Here is a 21488-nt window from a genome sequence, read left to right as displayed (position 1 = left end):
ACTTACAGAAGAATGTATGGAAAGGAAAAAGCAGAGAAAGAAAGGGAGAAGGGGAAGAGGTGTGGGGAAAAGAAGTAGAGGGTCAGGAAGGATACGGGAAGAGGTCCAGAGGGAACAGGAAAAGCAAATGCAGATGAGGAAAAGGAACCAGAAAAGTCACACAACCTGCAGGGGCCTTAGAAATGAGCTAGGCTTGCTTCTTCATTTTAAGTGAAATTAGTGGCCCAAAGAAGTTAAGTGGTTTGACCAAGTTCAGTGCCGGGACTTTAAGCCAAATTTTTCTAGCTTCTAAGCAAGGAAAACACATAAAGAGAAGGTCTGTGAAAGGGGATGGTTTGGAAAGATGTGACGGGAGGGATGAGCGGGAGGGTGGACAGAGAGAGAGAGGCAGAAAGATACATAAACACACCATACACGCACATGCACACACACACACGCTAAGCAGTGAGTTCTAAAGCAGGTATTTAATTAAACACTGTTTGTCACACCCCGACACTGCTACACATAACTAAAGTTCGGAGACCCCTGCCTTAAGCCCAGTACTTCTCAACTCTACTATGCCTAGAAATCACCTGGAGATCTTGTTAAAGTGCAGATTCTGGTTTTGTAATGCGGGGTGGTTCTGAGATTCTGAATGTCTAACAACTCCTCGGTGATGCTGATGCAACGTGTTCAAGGACCACTCTTGGAGTCAGAAGGCCCTACACCAGCAGTTCTCAGAGTGTGGTCCCTGGACCACAATGATGAATTCACCATCAGCTGATGAATGCACCACCAGCATTGCCTAAGAACTTGCTAGAAATGCATATTCTCAGGCCCCATCCCATACCTACTGAATCAGAAGCTCTGGGGGTGAGGCCCAGAAATCTGTGTTTTAACAAGCTCTCCAGGTAATTCTGGCGCATATTAAAGTTTGGAACCATTGCACTAGGCCATAATGTCTCCTATCACCTTGTTGCCTGTAATTGGCTAAACAAGTGTGGCAGTACTTTATGTTCAAGTCATTACTTTTCACTGGGCTATCTGAACTTTCTACTAGGAATTATCAACATTCCAGTAATTCTTTTCAGACACCCTTAAGATTTGGGAATGACACCGAGATCATGAGGCTCAAATGTGATGTGTAATTAAGGAAGTATTTTCTGAGGCCTCCTTTATTAGGCTCAGCTTGGCTTCCTCTAATTGGTTTAGACTTCCACACCTGGAGCTGGACTAAGAGATGTCCCCTCAAACTTTTTTCTTGGAGTAAGATATCTCCTTTAGCTCACCCCCACTTTCCCACTCTAGGCCCCTATACCAGGTCCTGGATTCCTCAGAACGTAGGTTAATCCCAGGAACTTTTGAATCTGGCCCCCTGTCTGAATGGAAATAACAGGATGGAGCTCCCCAAAGCTCCAGACTCAGCAGCCCTGGTCTTCCCAGCCCCTGCAGTCATGAGCTCTGATGCAGAGATGGCCATTTTTGGAGAAGCAGCTCCCTACCTGTGGAAATCAGAGAAGGAGAGAATCGAGGCTCAAAATCGCCCATTTGATTCTAAGAAAGCTTGCTTTGCAGTGGATGATAAGGAATTTTATGTGAAAGGTATGATCCAGAGCAAGGAAAATGACAAAGTCACAGTCGAGACCCTCGACAACCGGGTAAGTGTTGATCTCAGATGTCCTTGCTAACATGGGCATCCCCCTTTGCCTTTGGAGTAGAATAGTAGAAATTGCATGCTGGCCCATAGGAATCTGAAGATAGAACAAGACTCACATTGATCTATTCTGAGTGAAGTCGCAGGTAAAAACTGTCATGGCACATACCTTTCCTCTGGCTCTTTCCTTCGAGGACTTGGGCTTTGAGAGTTTTTATGATGTTTGCTTTGGAGAAAGGGGAAGGTGGTGGTGGAAGAGTTTGGACTGTTTAAGGGAGAGATTGATACAGATTGCTGCTGGATGGGCGAATATACCAAATAGACCTCTCTAGGCTGCAGAGTGACTTACAGAGGGAGCTCCAGAGGCAATGCCTAATTTAATGCAGAGAATTACAGAGCACCATTCAATTCAATCCTTACTGGACACGCACCATGTCTAGGTCACAGTGTCTATCACTCTGTAAATATGAGCAAATCTCAGTCCTGCTTCCCCAAAGTTTATCATCTAGTGTAGGAATCAAGAGTACATGGTGGGTATGGGGACTTCCCTGGTGGCACAGAGGTTAAGAATCCGCCTGCCGATGCAGGGGACACGGGGTCAATCCCCGGTCCCAGAAGATCCCACATGCCGCGGAGCAACTAAGCCTGTGCGCCACAACTACTCAGCCTGCACTCTAGAGACCGCGAGCCACAACTACTCAGCCCGTGCGCCACAACTACTGAAGCCCGTGTGCCTAGAGCCTGTGCTCTGCAACAAGAGAAGCCATGACAATGAGAAGACCGTGCACCGCAACGAAGAGTAGCCCCCACTCGCCACAACTAGAGAAAAGCCCGTGCGCAGTAAGGAAGACCCAACGCAGCCAAAAATAAATAAACAAAATAATTTTTTAAAAAAAGAGTACATGGTAGGTATGAATCGCAGTTCACAAATTCAAGCATACAAGACAGATGACGATGACGATGATGACGATGATGATTGTTATTATTAAACTTAACCTCTGGTGTCAGCCTCTTTTCACAGGGCCGGAAATAAATTTTCTGGAGTTACTATTGGGGTCCCCTCCCCAGAGCCATGCCACATTTTCAGTAATACCACATGGGGTGTCACTGCCCCCCTGAAGGATTGCTAAGAAACAAGCCCCAGTTTCTTTTTTTTTTTTTTTTTTGGAAAAGATTTTTTTATCCAGTGTTTAAGTAAGATTAAAAACTACAAGATTTTGCTTGCAGCTGATGAGCAAGAAGAGAAAAGTTAAACCCAAATTATCATCTGATTGGCTAGTTAAAACGCTCTGACTCAAGATCAAATTATTCAGTGACACACCAGTTACTTTGTGTGGGCTGAGGATTTCTGGAGCAAAACAGCCCTAAACAAAACATATCATCTGAGAGCACAGGGCTAATGGGCATATGAAATACTAAACAAGAAAGCTGATACAGGGAGGCTGTCGCAGACCTTTTGCTATTTTAGGCTTCTAGCAGTTGGTTACCATATACAAGGACCTAGCAGCCAGTTATTTTATCTCTTGACTTATCTGAGGTTAAACAACTTTAACCCACTAAGCAGGAATAAAGAGACACTTTGTAGATGAGTTGGAAAACATAAAGCAGTCCCACTTCTCCAGTAGAATTTCAGTTGAATTAAATCATAAGAGAAACAATGATTACTGCACATATTGTCCTTGTCACACTGCATCTGTTGAGTAGAATTTCCATTCCAAGTGTTGTTTTCATCTTCACCATCGTCTTGAGTCCTCAATCTGTATATCTTGCCCTCCTTTTTCAAGTCTTCCCCCCGTTTCTCCAGCACTCTTTTTCTGACTGGTTCCCTTTTTTCTGAGTTGCTAGAGGATGCAAGGTTTGAGGATTCCAATGATGCTACTCTCACCGAGGTCTGTGCAGGAGGAGGATTACCAAATAAGAAGTTGCTAATCAATCTCCAGATGGCAAGGAATGGGTAAAGTACTGTCCCCAAGAATGTCCAAAAGTCGCCACTGGAAGAATGTACCATGGATGTAGTTGGTCTTCCTGCTGGCAACAGTACCACTGAAGCACTTGGGGCAAGTTCCAAATCCAGTAATTTCTTTTTATAATCTTCTTTGGTAAATTCCCTCCTGGGAAACATTGTTGCTAATGAAAAATTACCGTAAGTGTTGCCAACAGTCTGTGCAGCAAACTGCCTTGCTTCTTCTAGAGGAGCATCAGAAGGGAACTGATTTGTGAAGGAAGAACCATCAGGAAGATGGAATTGAATTCTCGCAACACTGCTTCTTTCTGTTGTGGAAGAGTCTCTCTTGACTTCCATTTCTGCCTGTTTGGCCAGCAGGGCAGCAGCTTTAGCAGCTTCTACTTCTTCCTTTGTCTTTGCAAAATGAGCAGCTCTCTCTGCACGGTCCAGTGCAATCTTCTGTTTTATACGCTCTCGAGCTTCCCTATCTTCTGCCTTTTCTCTGTTCCTTTCCTCTAACACTCTTTTTGTTAATTCTTCTTCTTGCTTTCTTTTATAATCCAACATTTCTTTTCCAGTTTTCCTCCTCTCAATTTCCTCCTTAATCTCTCTCTGTTCTTCCTCTTTCCTTTTCTCTTCTCTCTTTTCTTCAAGTTGTTTGGTTATTCTTTCCACTCTGACGGTGAGCTCCTCTGTAGGTCTCTGATTTGAACATCCACCAGGCTCTGGAGACACAGTGGCCTGGCCTGAAATTTCTCCTCCTGTTGCAGAATCTGACTTTGTATCAGAAGCGGGTGGTGTCTCACAGAGCTCTACATTTCTGGACTGACAGTTTTCAGAAGTGTTGTTCTGATCAAATGAGGTGGATGGAGTAGAGACTGAACTTTCTCACTGGCCACTATTTGCCACTGAAATTTCACCTTTTAACGAGTGCATCTGCCGGACTTTGTGGATTCTGGTAACAAGTTCATCTGCAGGAACACTTCCTGCTATTACTTCCAAGGGAATTCCACTGTCTCCAATAAAGAAACTGGATGGAACACACACTACAGGATAGATCTGTGAAAACTGTAGGCAGGCTTCACTTTTGGTATCGATTTTCACAGCAACAAAACTGTTTGAAGATGCTTCTGTCACTTTCTCATCTTCCCAACTTGCAGCCATCTGTGTAGCCTGTTCATCATCACCTGCCACGAACACCACGAAGACCGCGCCGCTCCTCTTGGCCGACGCGATGGTGGCCGGAATGGCGCCCTGGAACCACAGCATCGCTGCCCTCGGGCACAGGCGCTCGGCGTGTTGCCGCCTCGGTCCCGGAGCCGGCCCCGCCCTCTCCGTCTTTGGGCCCCCGCGGCCCGCCTCCGGCTCCGCACCGGCGCGCAGGCCCGTCAGCGGCTCCCAGGACGCGTGCAAGCGCGCAGGCCGAGGCGCGCCCCGCGACGCATGACGCCACGCGTCGCCGTTGGCAGCGCGCCCCTGTCCTTTGTCTCGTTGGCAAGTCGGTGCGTGCGGGAGCCCGGGAGGCCGCAGGCCCTGCAGTCCCGGAAGTGGAAGGAGCTCCCCAGTTTCTGAACCTTCAGGACACACAGATTTTTCCATCTCCCTTATGCTATTTTGGATGTCCCTCTCTCTCTAGTTTAGGGCGGTGGGGCAGAAGGGCTTCCTTTCCTCAAGAGATTTGGTCTATATCAACAAATCTCCTCCCTTTTATCTTTTCGGTAAAACCCTCAAAGCTCTTCTGAGGATTCGGGCTTTTGGAAAACAAACGCTAGAAAGGCTTACAGGCTCTCTCGCTTTTATGCCCTATTTTCTACCTTTCCTGAGTAATGGAGTGCCAGTTGTATGCTTAAAGGGGAGGGAAAACAGAGAGGGGAAAATTAGGTAATAGTCTCAAAATACTGTTCAGGCATGGACCATGCTTCAAGTCCAAATGTTTTAACTATTAGGGCAGCGGTGCAAGGAATTCTGGAAGCCTTGAAAAGACAGGGGAGAGCAGAAACAGGTCATGGAAGAGGTGGCACTTCAGAAGAGCTTTGAAGGTTGCTAGATGTAATTTCAATGTAGATATATTCCAGACAAAGGGACCCACATGAGCAGAGGTATTGAGGTGGAGATTTACAGAATACACTGGAAGAGTTTTTTCCAATCTTCCAAGCTTGATGTCATTGCAGCACTCATAGCAAATGGGGTAAACAGAGGCAAGCTGCTGTGGCCTTGGCCATCCTGAGTTCCACCTGGCCACCCTGAGGCTGAAGGGCTCTATAACTTTGCACACCTGTAACCCTCTTCTGGCACACAGAATGGCATGCTGACTTGGGGCATCAGACCAGAATTGGTTATACAGTTTGACCAGTCTTCGATTTATCAAGAACAGTTATTTACGGATCATCTCTGGGCACAGAAATGATCCATAAAGTTAACCACGGTAATGGGGTAATCTCACCACAATATCTCACCATTTTCACCCCACTGGTAGGTCACCACATCGGCTCTCCCACTCATCATGTGATTTTTCCTCTCAATATCCAGACACTCACTCCGAACAGTGACCAAGTCTTCCCCATGAACCCTCCCAAATTTGACAAGATCGAGGACATGGCCATGATGACCCACCTACACGAGCCAGGAGTGCTGTACAACCTCAAAGAGCGTTACGCAGCCTGGATGATTTACGTGAGTACCCTTCAACCTCTCTTTATTCCATTTCCTTCTCTTAGTAAAGTCAAGATCCATAGCTTGAATTTTCTGATTTTCTCAGACCTACTCAGGCCTCTTCTGTGTCACCGTCAACCCCTACCAGTGGCTGCCGGTGTACAACCCTGAGGTGGTGACGGCCCACAGAGGCAAAAAGCACCAGGAGGCCCCGCCCCACATCTTCTCCATCTCTGACAACGCCTATCAGTTCATGTTGACTGGTGAGTAATTTCTTTAATCCATATTTAAAAAAATAGTTTTAATGAAGTATTCAAGTCCTTTAACTGCACTGGTTCTTAGTTAATTACTCGAGCCCTTCACAGGCTTTGGTCATCCAAACGGTGCAATGACCAAAGTGACCTCAATAGATTCAGAGGATGTCAGGATGGAAAGCCAGGGGCGCAGTATCTTCCATTACCAGTCACGGTTCTTAAGCCAGAGCTTGGGACTGAAGCCACACTAAGTACATGCTTCTCTGGGGGTGGATGTGAAGCACAAGGAGATGTGCTGCCCCCACCTCCAAAGAAACCCCCAACAGGAACACACTTGGAAGAGAGACTATATTAGTAGCCACTTAGGAATGCAAAGTTGGAGAAATGGGCACAGCAACTTCCCTTCACCTGTTTTCTCAGGCTCCCTCTTTCTCCTCCTTAAATTTCTAGAATAGCAGATGAAATAGCAGAGATGTGGTAATACTGTCACCCTTGTCATGCCTAACATCACTTCAGTCTGTTCAACTTTCACCTGATTTGACTTGGTGCAGAGAGAAGAAGTAGAAGCAAGCATCTGAGATCTGAAGATGCTTAAAAGTCATCCAGGACAATGTGGCCCAAACTTCAGCCATTCCAATGTCACATTCGCAATCCTGGCCATTTCTGCATATTTAAAATCTTTCCTTATAGTGACTGAAGTTCCGTCCATTTCAAAAAGGAAGAATAGGGAATTCCCTGGCGGTCCAATGGTTAAGACTCTGTGCTTCCACTGCAGGGGACACGGATTCGATACCTGGTCAGGGAACTAAGATCCCACATGCCACGTGGCGTAGCCAAAAATAAAAATAAAATAGGAACCGAACAAATCTGCCCTTTGATCTGGAGGAAAACTATTTTTTAAAAAAAGGAAGAATAATATCACTATTAGTATTAGTTTCTTAGGACTGCCGTAACCAAGTACTACACACTGGGTGGCCTAAGCAACAGAAATGCATTGTGTCACAGCTCTGGAACCTGGAAGTCTGAGATCAAGGTGTCAGCAGGGTTGGTTCCCTCTGAGGGCCGAGAGGGAAAATGTGGTCCAGGCCACTCTCCCAGCTTCCGGTGGTTTGCTGGCCATCCTTGCCATCCCTTGGCTTATAGAATCATCACCTTGATCTGCACTTTCATCTTCACATTGTGTTCTCATCTGTCTCCAAATTTCTCTTTTTATAAGGACACCAGTCATATTGGATTAGGGGCCCACCTACTCCAGTATGACCTCATCTTCACTAATTACATCTGCAATGACCCTATTTCCAAATAAGGTCACATTTTGAGGTACTGGGGGTTAGTTAGGGCCTCAACATATTAGTTTGTTGGAGGGAACACAATTCAACATATAACACTCTTGTAAATGGAAAATCACGGTCACTGTCCAGAAGTAGAAAGTAAAGGTGAAAGAAAAAGGCAATGACAACAAATCAGTGTCCATAAATTCTAATTAGAAGCTGTGGCTTCTTACAAGTTCTAAGTCTGAGACTTGCTTTCTTTGTTGAAAAGGGAGATAAGAAAGTGCTATTGAGGAGGTAAAGATCTGTGAACACGAATAAGTTCCACACTGTGGGACTCACCGTTCACTTCTCATGCTGCCCACATTACACATCCAGCATTTGGGAAATCTGCACAAATTGTCTCAAAGAAGATTCGACATGCCCAAATCATCACACCACTAGTTAATGGCAAAGCCAGAACTAGAACTCATGGGCTCTGTCTACCCCCAATGTTGCCTGATTTGTATATCCTGCCTGTATGTTGTTTATTTATTCTGTCCTGCTTCCTTCTGCATTTCTAGATCGAGACAACCAGTCCGTCCTCATTGCGTGAGTAACCTGTGTTGTTGCCATGATGACTTGGAAGGGGCTGTCCATTCCTTCTGCTCTCCTTTAGCTCACTTACTTTTTTAAAAAAAAATTATTTTATTGAAGTATACTTGATTTACAATGTTGTATTAATGTCTGCTGTACAGCAAAGTGATTCAGTTATACACATATATTCCTTTTCATATTCTTTTCCATTTTGTTTTATCACAAGGTATTGAATATAGTTCCCTGTGCAATGCAGTAGGACCTTGTTGGTTATGCATTCTATATCTAATAGTTTGCATCTACTCATCCCAAACTCTCAATCCATTTGTCCTCCATTCCCCCTTTCCTTGGTCCCCTTGGCAATTACAAGTCTGTTCTCTATGTCTGTGTATCACACTTTATTTTATTTTATTTTACTTTATTATATTTTATTTATTTTTGGGTGTGTCGGGTCTTAGTTGCAGCACTCGGGATCTTTTGTTGGGGCACACGGGCTCTTCGCTGTGGTGTACAGGCTTCTCTCTAGTTGTGGCAGGCGGGTTTTCTCTTCTCTAGTTGTGGCACACAGGCTCCAGAGTGCGTGGGCTCTGTAGTTGTGGCACGCGGGCACCAGAGCACGTGGGCTCTGTAGTTTGTGGCACGTGGGCTCTAATTGAGGCGCGCAAGCTCAGTAGTTATGGCGTGCGGGCTCGGTTGCCCCGCGGCATGTGGGATCTTAGTTCCCTGACCAGGGATTGAACCCGCGTCCCTTGCATTGCAAGGCAGGTTCTTTACCACTGGACCACCAGGGAAGTCCCTCTCAGTTACTTTTAAATCAACAGCGGAGAATCCGGGGCTGGGAAGACAGTGAACACCAAGCGTGTGATCCAGTACTTTGCAGCAATTGCGGTCACTGGGGAGAAGAGGAAGGCGCAGCGGCCGGGCAAGATGCAGGTGAGCAGCTTCCTGCACCTGGAAGGCTTGCTGGAATGAGTATAACTGAAACCCCAGGTGAGCCCCAAGTGTCCGCAGGGCTTTGTGCTCAGCAGAGATGCACAGCACGAGGTCCTGCCCCAGGGGGTGTTTACGGGGCAAAGCAGGAAATGGCTCCACCTTGTGGACTCGGGCTCTAGCACCAGCTCCATCAGCAACAGCCGAGTGACCTTGAACAACTCCACATCCTCCTTTGGCTAAGGAATGGTTTAGGCTAGTGGTTCTCAAACTGGAGTGCACGTCAGAATCACCAGGAGGGATCGTTAACAACGGATTGCTGGTCCCCAGGCCCAGAATTTCTGACTGAAATTCCTGTCTCACATTCAAAATCCTGGCATGTTGCATTTCTGTCATGTTCCCATTGTTCATGCCCTGTCCAGGGATCACACTTTTGAGAACCACTGGGCTGGACAGTAGTTTCCAAACAGCTCTGAAGTCAGAAAGGCAAGCAATCATGTGGGGAAGGGGAAAAGGTAAAAATTCTGCTTTCTATAAGTGGATTTCTACGTAATAATTCTCACAAAATATTTTATGCAACTTAAACATTTTTTTGAGAACCACTGTTTCTATCATATGGGTCACTTTCATTGCTCACAGTCTGTTTCTACTTCTGAACCCGAATATCTGTATAAATGGGTCCTGGTGCATGCAGGAACAGAGGTCTATATTTTACAAATCCATAATTTATAATAAAATATTATCAGAGAAGAAAGGCCATCTGGGAGATTGAGAGGTAGCGGGTAGGGCTCCAACCTGGAATCTGGTGTGGCCAGAAGCCACTTTGATGCTGTGCTAAGACTCCTTCTACGATGGGACCTTGAAGCCTCCTTGGGTGGGGTGGGGATGGGCCTGTGGGTACTCAGCACAACTGTACCTCACCAGCCTGAGCTGGGCGACATCTCTCCCTGGGACCTTCCCAGAGCATCCACACTTTTGAGTCACTGGGAAGTTACTCCAGAAGACGTCCAAAGTCCTCTCTTTTCCTCTTCTCACATATTATTAGGGAACCCTGGAAGACCAGATCATCCAGGCCAACCCCCTCCTGGAGGCCTTTGGAAATGCCAAGACCGTGAGGAATGACAACTCTTTGAGATTCGTTAAGACTCAGTCCAATTGTCAATGACCCCCAGAAAGAAAACCCTCTCCTCCAATGCTGAATATGAAAAATGGCCACATAAACTAGGATATACCTGGCCTTAGTCTACCCCCAAGCGCTTCAGATCAAGCTGCCCAACCGGGATATTCTGATAACCCTTCAAAGAACATTTTGTCTTATTCCCAGCCGAAGGAAGATTTAGCTGTCCTTCCCTAACTAATCAGCATCACCTCAGAGCCTCCTGAAGTCACAAGGATTCAAGATTCAAATTCCACAAGTACAAAATGACTTCTCTATGCTAAAATTGGTCTCTTCAGGTGGAAGCATTTTAAAATACATAAGTCCATTGAACAGTATCCACTGACTTATTAGCCATGAAAACCTTAGTGTGAAGTTAGTTAGCAGATCTGACCTTCTCCAAGTCAGGAGGTGCTGGGAGGAGGGAAAACCTGGTGGAGGCAGCAGAGCTCAAAAATTGGGAAGAAGTTGAAACTGAAGATACTGAAGGATATGTCCCATCCTTCAATGTTTCACTTAGGATTAGCTCAACCAAAGAGGCATTTACTTCCGACACTGGCAAATAAACAAGTATCCAGTCTCCTATCTAATTTCACTGGCCAGTAGAGCAAGTACCCAGAGGCACTTGCATTCAGCAGCTAGAACTCCTGAAGAGCGAACACATAATTCACATAAACCTACACTGGTCCTTCATTAACTCTTCTTAGGCTTCATTCAGAGAATACTGAGAATACTACTGAGGATGTACTACATTCCAGGGTCTGTGGGTGAACAAGCAAGGCAATATTTTTGCCCTCCAGTTGGCTCACAGAGTGGTAGCGACCAATTAAGCAGATGATGTAAGAAGGGAGTATACACACACACATATATACTATATATAATTTCACCCCTCACTCCCCAAGATTGGGGGAACCCAAGTGCTGAGTGGGTCTTTGGGGAGCCAGGAGGCCTGGCCTGGGAGCTATGTTTGCATGTAGTAAGTAGTAAGGAAAACTGAGGCAAGAAATCTCAGAAGTAACATCCAGAGGCAAAAAAGAAGTCAGATAGTCCAACCAGGTTATCAGTTCAAAGGTGTTACAAAGAGTTTGAGCAGGATAAAGACCAAGGAGACAGACAGGTGTGAGGTGGTCCCAAACCGAGACTTGAGAGGGAGCCTGCAAGCATCCCCAGAGCTGTGGGAACAGGGCCAGGTGCTTTGGGCAGAGCTTCCTGAGTCTTGGCTGAGCCAGCGTGGGGACCAGATGCCAAGCAAACAGAGAGGAGGAAGGTCCTCATGCTTCTGGCATCACCTCCTCCGTGAGCCTACACAGCCCACCCATCCTCAGTAGTACCTAACAGAAGCTGGCTACAGTACCATAGAAAGAAAATAACTGTGTTTTTCAATCTGTCTTTGGACAGGGGACGTTCATTCACATTCACTTTGGAGCCACAGGAAAGCTGGTGTCAGCGGACATTGAAACCTGTGAGTCCAAACACTCTATCTGGCACCTTGGATTTGGCCACAGAGGCACCTCCTGGGGACCCTAAAATCACATCGTTTTTTGTTATCTTAGATCTCTTAGAAAAATCCAGGGCGGCATTTCAGTTATCCCGTGAGAGAGGCTATCATATTTTTTACCAAATCATGTCAAACAAGAAGCCGGAACTTATGGGTAAGTTCCTTGGTTATCATTCTCATCTTCCAAATCGATCACATTGGAAAAAAACTCAGAGTCAGTTGTGCCTAAGATGCTAAAGGGATCCTTCTGCTTCACAGACCTGCTTCTCATTTCAACCAACCCGTTTGACTTCCCCTTTGTGAGCCAAGGAGAGGTCACCGTGGCCAGTATTGATGACAGTGAGGAATTGTTGGCCACTGATGTAAGTATTTTGTGTGTTTATTTACTTAAGTAAGGAATTGTTGAATTTATGAACTGAGAGGTACCCATGATCTCAGGAGGAAGCTGGGATGCAGGGATGCTCAGTGATTAGACCCAAGAGCTCAGAGAATTAGTACAGATCACACCCCTCCCCCACTTGTTTCCATTTCAGAAGATTCCAGGAAATGGGAATACAGAAAGTTCTCCAAAATAGGCCTTCAGTTCCATTCTCCAGCTTTTTAGAGTAAATGTTTGCATGGATAATGTCTTTAAAGTTTTTGTTGGAAGTTTTCAGGATACAAAACCATCTACATGGTTCTTTTAAGAAAATCTAGAAAATACAGAAAAGTCTAAAGCAGGAGAAAACAGTCCCGCTCTGCAGCAGCCGTTCCATTCCTCTGGCTACCTGCCACCTGGGGCTCACAGTAGGCACCCACCTCCTCAACACACCTGTCAGGCCTCTGGCCTTTAGCTTTGGGGAGTATCTCCAGGGTCAATAACCATAATATTAACTGAGTGCATTGAGCACTCACGCATGCTAGGAACTGAGAAAAGAGCTTTGCCTCAACAAAACCTCTGGGATCAGCACCACTTCTACCCCCCTTTCATAAAGGTAGCAGCTGAGTCTTAGGAAAAAAACACACGATTTGCACGAAGACAGTTTGTAAACGACGGTCTGAACCCAGATCTGCCCAACCCCAGAACTTGCATTTTTAACCCTAACCCTAAGACCCTGACCCTGACCCTGACCCTGGCCCTGGCCCTAACCCTAACCCTAACCTCATAGTGTTGCTGACCCTTCCATTGATATAATTGTATGTAATTGAACTTATTCAATAAATCTATTAAACACCTGCCCTCTGCCCAACACCCTCCCAGGTGTTGGAAATGCAATGAAAATACTCCATAAGATGCGCACCTGGTGGGCACATTGTTAACAAAAGGCTTTTACATTTTCACCAGTATTTTCTCCGTAAGGTCATCACTTGCCAATTAATGACCATGCTGTTTAGGAAGCTCATTAAAAACCCAGGAGTCACGGTTCCCGCCAGGCTCTCCCGTTCTCCCTCGGGCACTCTTCCACCCTCTCTAGGTTTCAGTTTCCAGGAACTCGAGCCTATTGAGAGAGTGAGGAAATAGCTAATCTGGTTTTTGGATGATAGACCATAAACCAGATTTAAAGAAAAATATGTCATTGCTGGTTTTCATTCAAACAGACAGGTATAATGAAGGAAGGAATCCCTCTGGCCCTCCAGGAGTTGCCTGGGAACCTAGTCTGCGAAATACTTATACATCAAGAGATGGCTCTGAGCTGGAATTCTACAAAAGAAGAGTAGAGCAACCCAGTACAGCTTTATACCCCCTCAGCCGCAGGAGGAGAATGGCTGCAGGCTACTGAAAGCCAGCAGCATTGACAAATTAACTCCCCCCAGCCTTTGCCAAACTACAGTGGTACCTCTGAGTTCTCTGTTTCCTTCTCTATTCTGACTCTTTTCTCAATAAATCCACATTTCTTAATATAGTGTCACAGTGGAAGCAAAACAGACCTTCAATTTTCAGACCTCAATTTATAAAGCAAAGGTTCTAGGGGTTTTGTTTTTAAATTAAAGGACCACATAATTTGCAAATCGTACAGGTTCTAATTCTTCACTTCCAAGACACCAAACACACTACATGCGGTCTCCATGGAAAGGCCCCTCTCAGCAGAAGCACCACCGATTCCACAATGAAAGGGCAGCAAGATGCCCTTCTCCCTTCTCTGCTGCCTGGATGGCCCCCATGTTTTTCAATCCATGCCCCCTGGCAAGTTTCTAAGGTGCAATTCTGAGACCCTTCCCTTTCCCATCCCAGCAGGTGGCCAAGGACCAGCCCGGGCTGCAGACATGCAGGAAGCAGAGCTGGGCCAGCTGACCAGAGTGGGGTTTGGGGGTTCTCAGCAGGAGAAATCACCATGCAGGATAAATCCCTTGGCCTTGCCATAAGCCAAGGGCAAGTCTCTCAGGGCTACGGGCCCTCTCAGGTTCTCCTTTCAGATACCTCACATGGGGCACTTGGCTACTTGGGAAAACCGCGCGGGAGCGAGCTTTACACCAGCAGATGTTTTGTAAAATTGGACGGGGTAGGCTCGGGCCTGTCCTCAAAGCCTCTACTCAAAGACGAGCCCTTCCTGCGGCCGCCAGGTTAGGGGGCTAAGCGACTGTGCCGAACAGCTCTGGTGTGAGTCGTGGTTCCCTCCTCCACCCACCCCCATGAGCCCCCGTCCCCTTACCTGCGGCCCGCGGCCCTCCGCTCCGCGCTCGGATGCCGCTGGGGTGCCAGGGACCCACGGGAGGGGTCGTTCCCAGCCGCCGCGCGCTGGCTCCCTGGACCCGCGCCAGCTCGCCGGGAACGGAGGCGAGGACCCCCAGGACGACCCGCGCCAGGTGCGCTCTGGCCGGGACGCCCACTTCCGGGAGAGGCGCGCGGACCGCCGGCGCGCTCAGGTGAGCCGCAGCCAATGCCGAGCGAGACCCGCCCTGCCGGCGCCGCGTCCGCGCGGCACAGCACGGTCTCGGCACTCCGGGCACGGACGCCTGTGGCCAGCGTCTCCTCTCCTGCGAGCGCGAGGCAGGAAGCGGCGCCCCTGCGAGGCCGCTAGCGATGCTCCGGCGCGCGGGCCCCTGCGGCACGGAGACCGCTCCAGGCTGGACTCAGCGAGGCCAAGGCCGCCAGGACGATCGCTTGCCGGGACCCGGCTCGGGCGGCGGAGCTGCAGGCCCCCGCAAACAACCCAGTTTTTTAAATGGAAAAAGGACTTGAAAAGACCCTTCTCCAGATAAGACATACAAATGGTCAACAAACACTTGAAGAGATGTTAAACATCGTTAGTCACGATGGAAATGCATATTAATACCACAATGCCATACCCCTCCACAAACACTAGAAGGCCTATAATCAAGAGAATTAAAAATAACAAATTTTGGCAAAAATGTAGAGACATTGATACAGAGTTTCCCATGTGGAAAATGAATCGGTCCAGGAGATGGATGGTGAGAATATTTGTACAACAATGTGAATGTAGTTAATGCCACAGAACTGTATAGTCAAAATGGTTTAAATGTTAAATGTTAGTTTTTCACAATGAAAACAATGAATGAAGCACTGATGATACGTGTTAGAACATGGGTGAACACTGAAAACATTCTAAGTCAAAGAGCTCATGCAGAAAAGGTCACCCAGATCATACTTAGCTCGTGTGTTTTAAATCCATAAAGGTTTTGAAAATGAGGGAAAGTCTCAATAATGGTTTCAGAAATAGAAAACTGGATCAGAATGGGAAAAGACATTTCCATAGAGTTGCGGAGATGGTGAATGTTGAAGTGGGCCCGTGGATAGGATTATAAGGTGGAACCATAAAATTTCGTCTTTGGGTGTTTATGTGCTGGTTCCCTGGGAGAGGACCCCAGTATTGCATAAAACACACTGGAGTAGTTTATGTGAGGTGGTGTGTTTTGTACTGCTACCTATAGTTTTTTTATAAACTTGAAATTACTGGGGAGTACATTACTTTTCAAAAGAACCAGGTCAAAACCATGCCCAAAAAAAGCAGAGAAGACATCAAACTTCATAATAGAGGCCAAGCCTTAACCAGATGCGGTTCACCTAAAGTGGTGACGCTCATCATTCTTGTAGGGTCCACGCGTTATTAACAGGCACCATGGGACGGTTATATTAGGAGCCACTGTGTCTTGGGTGCTGTGGTTGACCTGGGTGTAGTAGAAACAGTGGGATTTCTGAATTCTAGTTTCCCACATCAAACCACCAAAACCCTGTTAGAACTAATAAACGAATTCAGTAAAGCTGCAGCGTAAAAAGTCAGTACACAAAAATCACTTCTCTTTTTTTTTTTTATAAATTTTTTTAAAAATATTTATTTCTTTATTTATCTTTGGCTGCATTGGGTCTTCGTTGCTGTACACGGACTTTCTCTAGCTGCGGCAAGCAGGGGCTACTCTTCGTTGCGGTGCACGGGCTTCTCATTGCGGTGGCTTCTCTTGTTGTGGAGCACGGGCTGTAAGACAGCAGGCTTCAGTAGTTGTGGCACACGACCTCAGCAGTTGTCGCTCACGGGCTCCAGAGCACAGGCTCAGTAGTTGTGCGCACGGGCTTAGTTGTTCCGAAGCATGTGGGATCTTCCCAGACCAGGGCTCAAACCCGTGTTCCCTGTATTGGCAGGCAGATTCTTAACCACTGAGCCACAAAGGAAGCCCTAAAAATCACTTGTCTTTCTATACACTAATAATGTGCCATCAGAAAGAGAAATGGAGAAAACAATCCCATTTACAATTGCATCTAAAAAATACCTGGGAATAAATTGAACCAAGGATGTGAAAGCACACTGAAAACTGTAAAACACTGATAAAAGAAACTGAACAGACACAAATGAATGGAAAGCTATCCCGTGCTCATGGATGCAAAGAACACTGTTAAAATGTCCATTCTACCAAAAGCAATGTTCAAATGCAAAGCAAGCCTGGTCAGAACTCCAATGGCATTCTTCACAGAAATATAGCAATCGTTCCTATCATTTGTGTGGAAACACAAAGGCCCCTGAATAGCCAAAGGGAGTCTGAGAAAGGAGAACAGGTTGGAGGCATCTCCCTCCCTGACTTCACACTACATTACGAAGCTACAGTCACCAAAAAGTGTGCAATTGGCACAAAAACAGGCACGCAGACCAGAGGAACAGGACAGAGACCCAAGAAATAAACCTACGGTTATGCGGTAAGTTAATTCACAAGAAAAGAGCCAAGAACATACACTGGGGAAACAACAGTCCCCTCAATAAATGGTGCTGGCAAAACTGGACACCACACACCAAAGAACACTGCAGTCTGTCTACACCACACAAAAACTGGCTAAAAACCCAGTGTTCCACATGAAGCCCTTCCTCTCCTGGGTCCTCTGAGGACAGACACCCTCAGCACTCAACTAGACACAAGAAGCTTCTCCCCCACTTTTCCTCACCTTTTCCTTTAGCAGCGTCACCTCCCAGCAGGTCCAGAGGAGACCTGGCTCCTGTCAGCGTGAACCGGACCTCACAGTGTCCCAAAGCCCCAGTGGGTCCTGAGGACACCCGGCTTCTGCTACATCCGTTCTGCTGTGGAAATTCAAATTGAAATAGAGCCAAATGACCCATGAATTCTCCAAAATAGTTAAGGAGCAATTAACTAGAAACCGTAAGAAATGAAATGATTACAGACACAGACTTTACTTATTTTTTTTTTAATATTTATTTATTTAGCTTCGCTGGGTCTTAGCTGTGTCACATTGGACCTTTTTCTTTTTTAAGTTGCAGCATGCGAACTCTTAGTTGAGGCACGTGGGATCTAGTTCCCTGACCAGGGATGGAACCCAGGCCCCCTGCACTGGGAGCACGGAGCCTTAGCCACAGGACCACCAGGGAAGTCCCTAGACACGAACTGTAAAACTTATGCCAAATTCACACAAATTTATTCACAGACATTTCAAATGCAAGGCTATGAAAATTACAGAGAAACATAGAAGAAAATCTACATGACCTTGGGTTTCGTCTATAGATCACGAGCTTTGAGTTTTAACATACAAGGCCAATCACAAAAGAAAAAAATATGGTGGACTTTATAAAATTAAAGATTTCTACTCTCAAAGACCTTATTCACAAAGTCAAAATGAGGCAGGAGATAAATGGTCTCCAGCCTATGCATTTACAACTGGCCTCTGGTTCATACTTCCTGGGGTGAGAAAAAAATGGGCTCCAGGCTGGACATTCATTACCAACCCCCTGTTTACATTTCCTGAAGCAAGAGACAAACGGGCTCTAGGACTACATATTTATGACTGGACTCCTGTCTATATTTCGAGGTCTGCACCTCGATATGAAAACCAGCAACAGAAATAGGGTAAATAACCAGACATTGGACATTTTTATAGGAGGGACAGAGCGGGACTAAACCCTGTTAAAAGATCAAGAGTTCATACATTTCTCATCCTTGGGGCAAGGGAAACATTGCACATGTGCAGAAAGGTTCCTTGGGGGTCATAAAGGAAGGGGCACCACCCCAAAATAGGTGATGCTAAGGTCGTCCCACAGGCCTCTGGGTGGTAATCCATGTTGGAAAAAAGTTGCGCACGCATGTTGGGGAGGGTCCTAGGGCAGGGCAGGTGTGGAAAAAGAAAGCAGATAATTGGCCAGAGGTGAACAGAGACCCGGAAGAACTGCCCTATATAAGTGACTTAACCGCCTCTCTACTGCACTCCTCCTCATTAGGCAGGGTGTCCACACCCTTTCTCTCCGGGTGTGCATCTCTGCCTTGCTTCTGTCTTAACTAAACAAACTGTTTCTCTGTGTGCTCTCCCACTTGTTGCTGTGCTATGTCTCTAATAATAAACTTTGTACCTGTTTTTACAGTTTTTACCTCTATGAGAAATGCATTTTTCGCTGGGGGCAAGAGCTAGCGGGGGTGGTGGCTAGGATTCCTGGTTTTCATCCAGGCTACCCAGCTTCAATTCCTGGGCAGGGAATGAAGATCTCACTTCATGCCACCACTCACTGCTGCCTCTCCAAGATAAAAAAGACAAGCCACAAACTGGGAGAAAAATACTTGTAAACCACATATCCAGTAAACGACTTCGACTCAAAATGGACAAAGACCTCTAGAACAACCCCATTTTAAAAATGGGTAAGGATTTGAACACACACCTGGCCAAAAAAGATATACAGATAATAAAAACCATACAAAAATTATACAAAAAAGCATATACTATTAGGGATTTCCAAATTAAAATCGTGAGCCATCACAGCACACCTACTAGGATGGCTGAACTCCAACAAAACCATGGCAACACCGACTGCTGGAGGGTGAGAAGCAACCCCTCCTCATGGCTGGGGTGCAGGCACAGCCACGAGGCAAGACAGTTCCGCAGCTTTTTCCAAAACAAATCAAGCCTCCCCTCGGGGTCCAACAATTATGCGTCCAGTATATAGGCAACTGCTTTGAAAATCTATGTCTAAAAGCAGACAAGGATGCAATTATGCACAGCAGCACTATTCATAATTGCTAAAAAGCTGAAGAAATCAGGATATCCTTCACTAGATGACTGCATAAGCAAAGTGGAGGACATCCATGTCAAGGCGAGCAGAATACACCACGCCAATATATGTCTCTCTGGCATAAGGATTATTTCAGTCTCATTCAAAAAAAGAAAGATAGAAAAAACTGAGTAGAGACTGACCTTTTATGAAGGACATTTATAAGGAAATCTCCATTTGTAACCGAATGTCCCTCTTTGCACCAGAAATAGAAGGATGATTAAATCTCAAGTCACTCTTATCAACGGAGAAGTCCAGACTTAAATCTGCATACAATACCTTTGTTTACTGTGCTTTGCATGATAACCTGCCACTAATGGCTTCCCCCCTTCTCCAAGGTCTGTTTTTATCTGAAGATGGTATTTGGTATTTAAGGTGATGGCTTTGGCCATTTCAGGGACTGACTCAATTTTTCTGGGTAGCTCCCCTGTATACGGGAGGTATACATGCTGTTAAACTTCTGTTTTTCTACTGTTAATCTGGCTTTTATTAGACGGCGGGGGTGGGGCTCAACCAAGAACATAGAAGGACAGAGTGAAAATTGTTTTTCCTCCCATACACATGCAATGGAATACTACTCAGCAGCAGAAAGGAATGCACCATCAACCCATGGAAAGACATGGATAAATCCCCAGTATATATTGTTAAGTGAAAGAATCCAGTCTGAGGAGGCTGCACACAGTATGACCCCATTGGTGACATTCTGGGAAAGGCAAAGCTACATAGATGATAAGCAGATCATGGGGTGGGGGATTTGAAGTATTCCATGTGACACTCTAGGATGGATACCTGTCACTATGCATTTGTCTAAGCCCATAGATGTGTATAGCCCAAGGGGTCAGGCAAACTCTATTCAAATTTAGTTATTTACAGTGTAGGGGTATTACAGGATGGAATACTCAAGGTGACCGAATCTAACTGTATTAGAAATGCATGGAAAAATCTCACTGTAGGGGATGGGATAAAAGGTGCTGACCTAAGTTAACTGTGGAAATGAACGCAATCTCTAAACTAAATGCAAAATGTACACAAACAGTGGACTTTATTTTATGGAGTTCTTTCCAGGGTGTAGCAGCTAACAATTCTAAAACCTCTGCACATGTAATCTGGAAAGGAGCAATGCATAGGTAAACGGCAGATAGTGGGCACCAAGCTCCTCATTGTGGGAGTGGGAAGTTACAGATAAGCAAGGGGAGAGCCTCTGCCCTTATAATACTTGGCTGAGCTTCCTGGGAGGATGGTGTGGGGAGTTCACTGGCCATAGGACATGCACAGATCTTTACACTGGGAAGGCTGTGAAGACATTGGAAACTCACACCCCATCTTTCCAACCATACCTGCTGCAAACACTCAGCCCTCTGTAATCAGCCAGTTGCACCTTTTTTGACATTCTTGCCCCCAGGCACATAAAGGAGCGTGAGGGTCTTGCATTACCTCTAAGCTGTCCCAGAATCCAGGCCCTGGGGGATGGAGCCAGGATGGGGGTGCCTGGGCTCCTGACCAGCAGGTGAGAGGAAGGAGGAAGACCAGTCCGGAGGACAGAGGTTCCCTCAAGTCTGTGAGCCCTGGAGCCCTGATCGGATTCACCCCCAGTGGAGACATGGGTGGGGCCTGCAGTGGTTCTGTTTTCCACCCGGGCCCCTTTGATGAAACCATGGCAGCAATGGGCCCAGAAGTCTCCTGGTGGTGTTTCAAACTGACACAGCAGTTTTACAAAGGAACAGGAGAATGAAGCTGAGCTCCTGACGGCCACTTCTTCTGGCTCTGAGTTGCTTCTGTCAGGCCCACAGACACATCCGTGGAGTCTGCTGTAACCCACCTTCCCCAGCATGGTCTTTCCTCTCCCTCCCTGTGATGAGTCCCGTGACATTTCCAGCCCGGACCCCTCTCCCAGGCCAGACGCCTCTGTCCAGTCACTGCACCCCCATCTCACCTTGGGGGCTAACAGGGCCCTCAGGGGACTGGGATCCTGCAGCTCCCCACACCCAGGAGCAGCCCCACCTTCCCTGGTTGCTGAGCCCAGACACGGGGTGTAACCGAGAAGGACCCTACGGGGCCTTCCCAGGACAGACCCACCCCCCCATATCCTCTGCTGTAGCTC

At 46.5% G+C, this 21488-nt stretch overlaps 1 protein-coding gene and 1 pseudogene across 2 annotated transcripts; one reads left to right on the top strand and one right to left on the bottom strand.

Annotated features, from left to right (window-relative positions):
• Window positions 1-1256: 1256 nt before the first annotated feature.
• LOC309653816 (myosin-13-like) lies at window positions 1257-14187 on the top strand (the record flags this gene model as incomplete). Its single annotated transcript, XM_082478620.1, has 8 exons — window positions 1257-1637; window positions 6108-6251; window positions 6337-6493; window positions 8319-8346; window positions 9153-9264; window positions 11816-11879; window positions 12174-12277; window positions 14131-14187. The coding sequence occupies exons 1-8, from the start codon at window positions 1377-1379 to the stop codon at window positions 14185-14187; spliced, it is 927 nt and encodes a 308-aa protein (XP_082334746.1). The 5' UTR covers window positions 1257-1376.
• On the bottom strand, window positions 3039-4847 carry LOC309653819 (UBX domain-containing protein 4 pseudogene; annotated as a pseudogene). Its single transcript has one exon. The product of its transcript is annotated as a UBX domain-containing protein 4 pseudogene (transcript).
• Window positions 14188-21488: the final 7301 nt, after the last annotated feature.

This window comes from Balaenoptera physalus (genome assembly GCF_965194825.1).
Source record: "Balaenoptera physalus genome assembly, contig: HAP1_SCAFFOLD_1240, whole genome shotgun sequence".
Lineage (NCBI taxonomy): Eukaryota > Metazoa > Chordata > Mammalia > Artiodactyla > Balaenopteridae > Balaenoptera > Balaenoptera physalus.
Note: the sequence above shows the minus strand (reverse complement) of the source record. Positions and strands in the feature narration are given on the sequence as shown.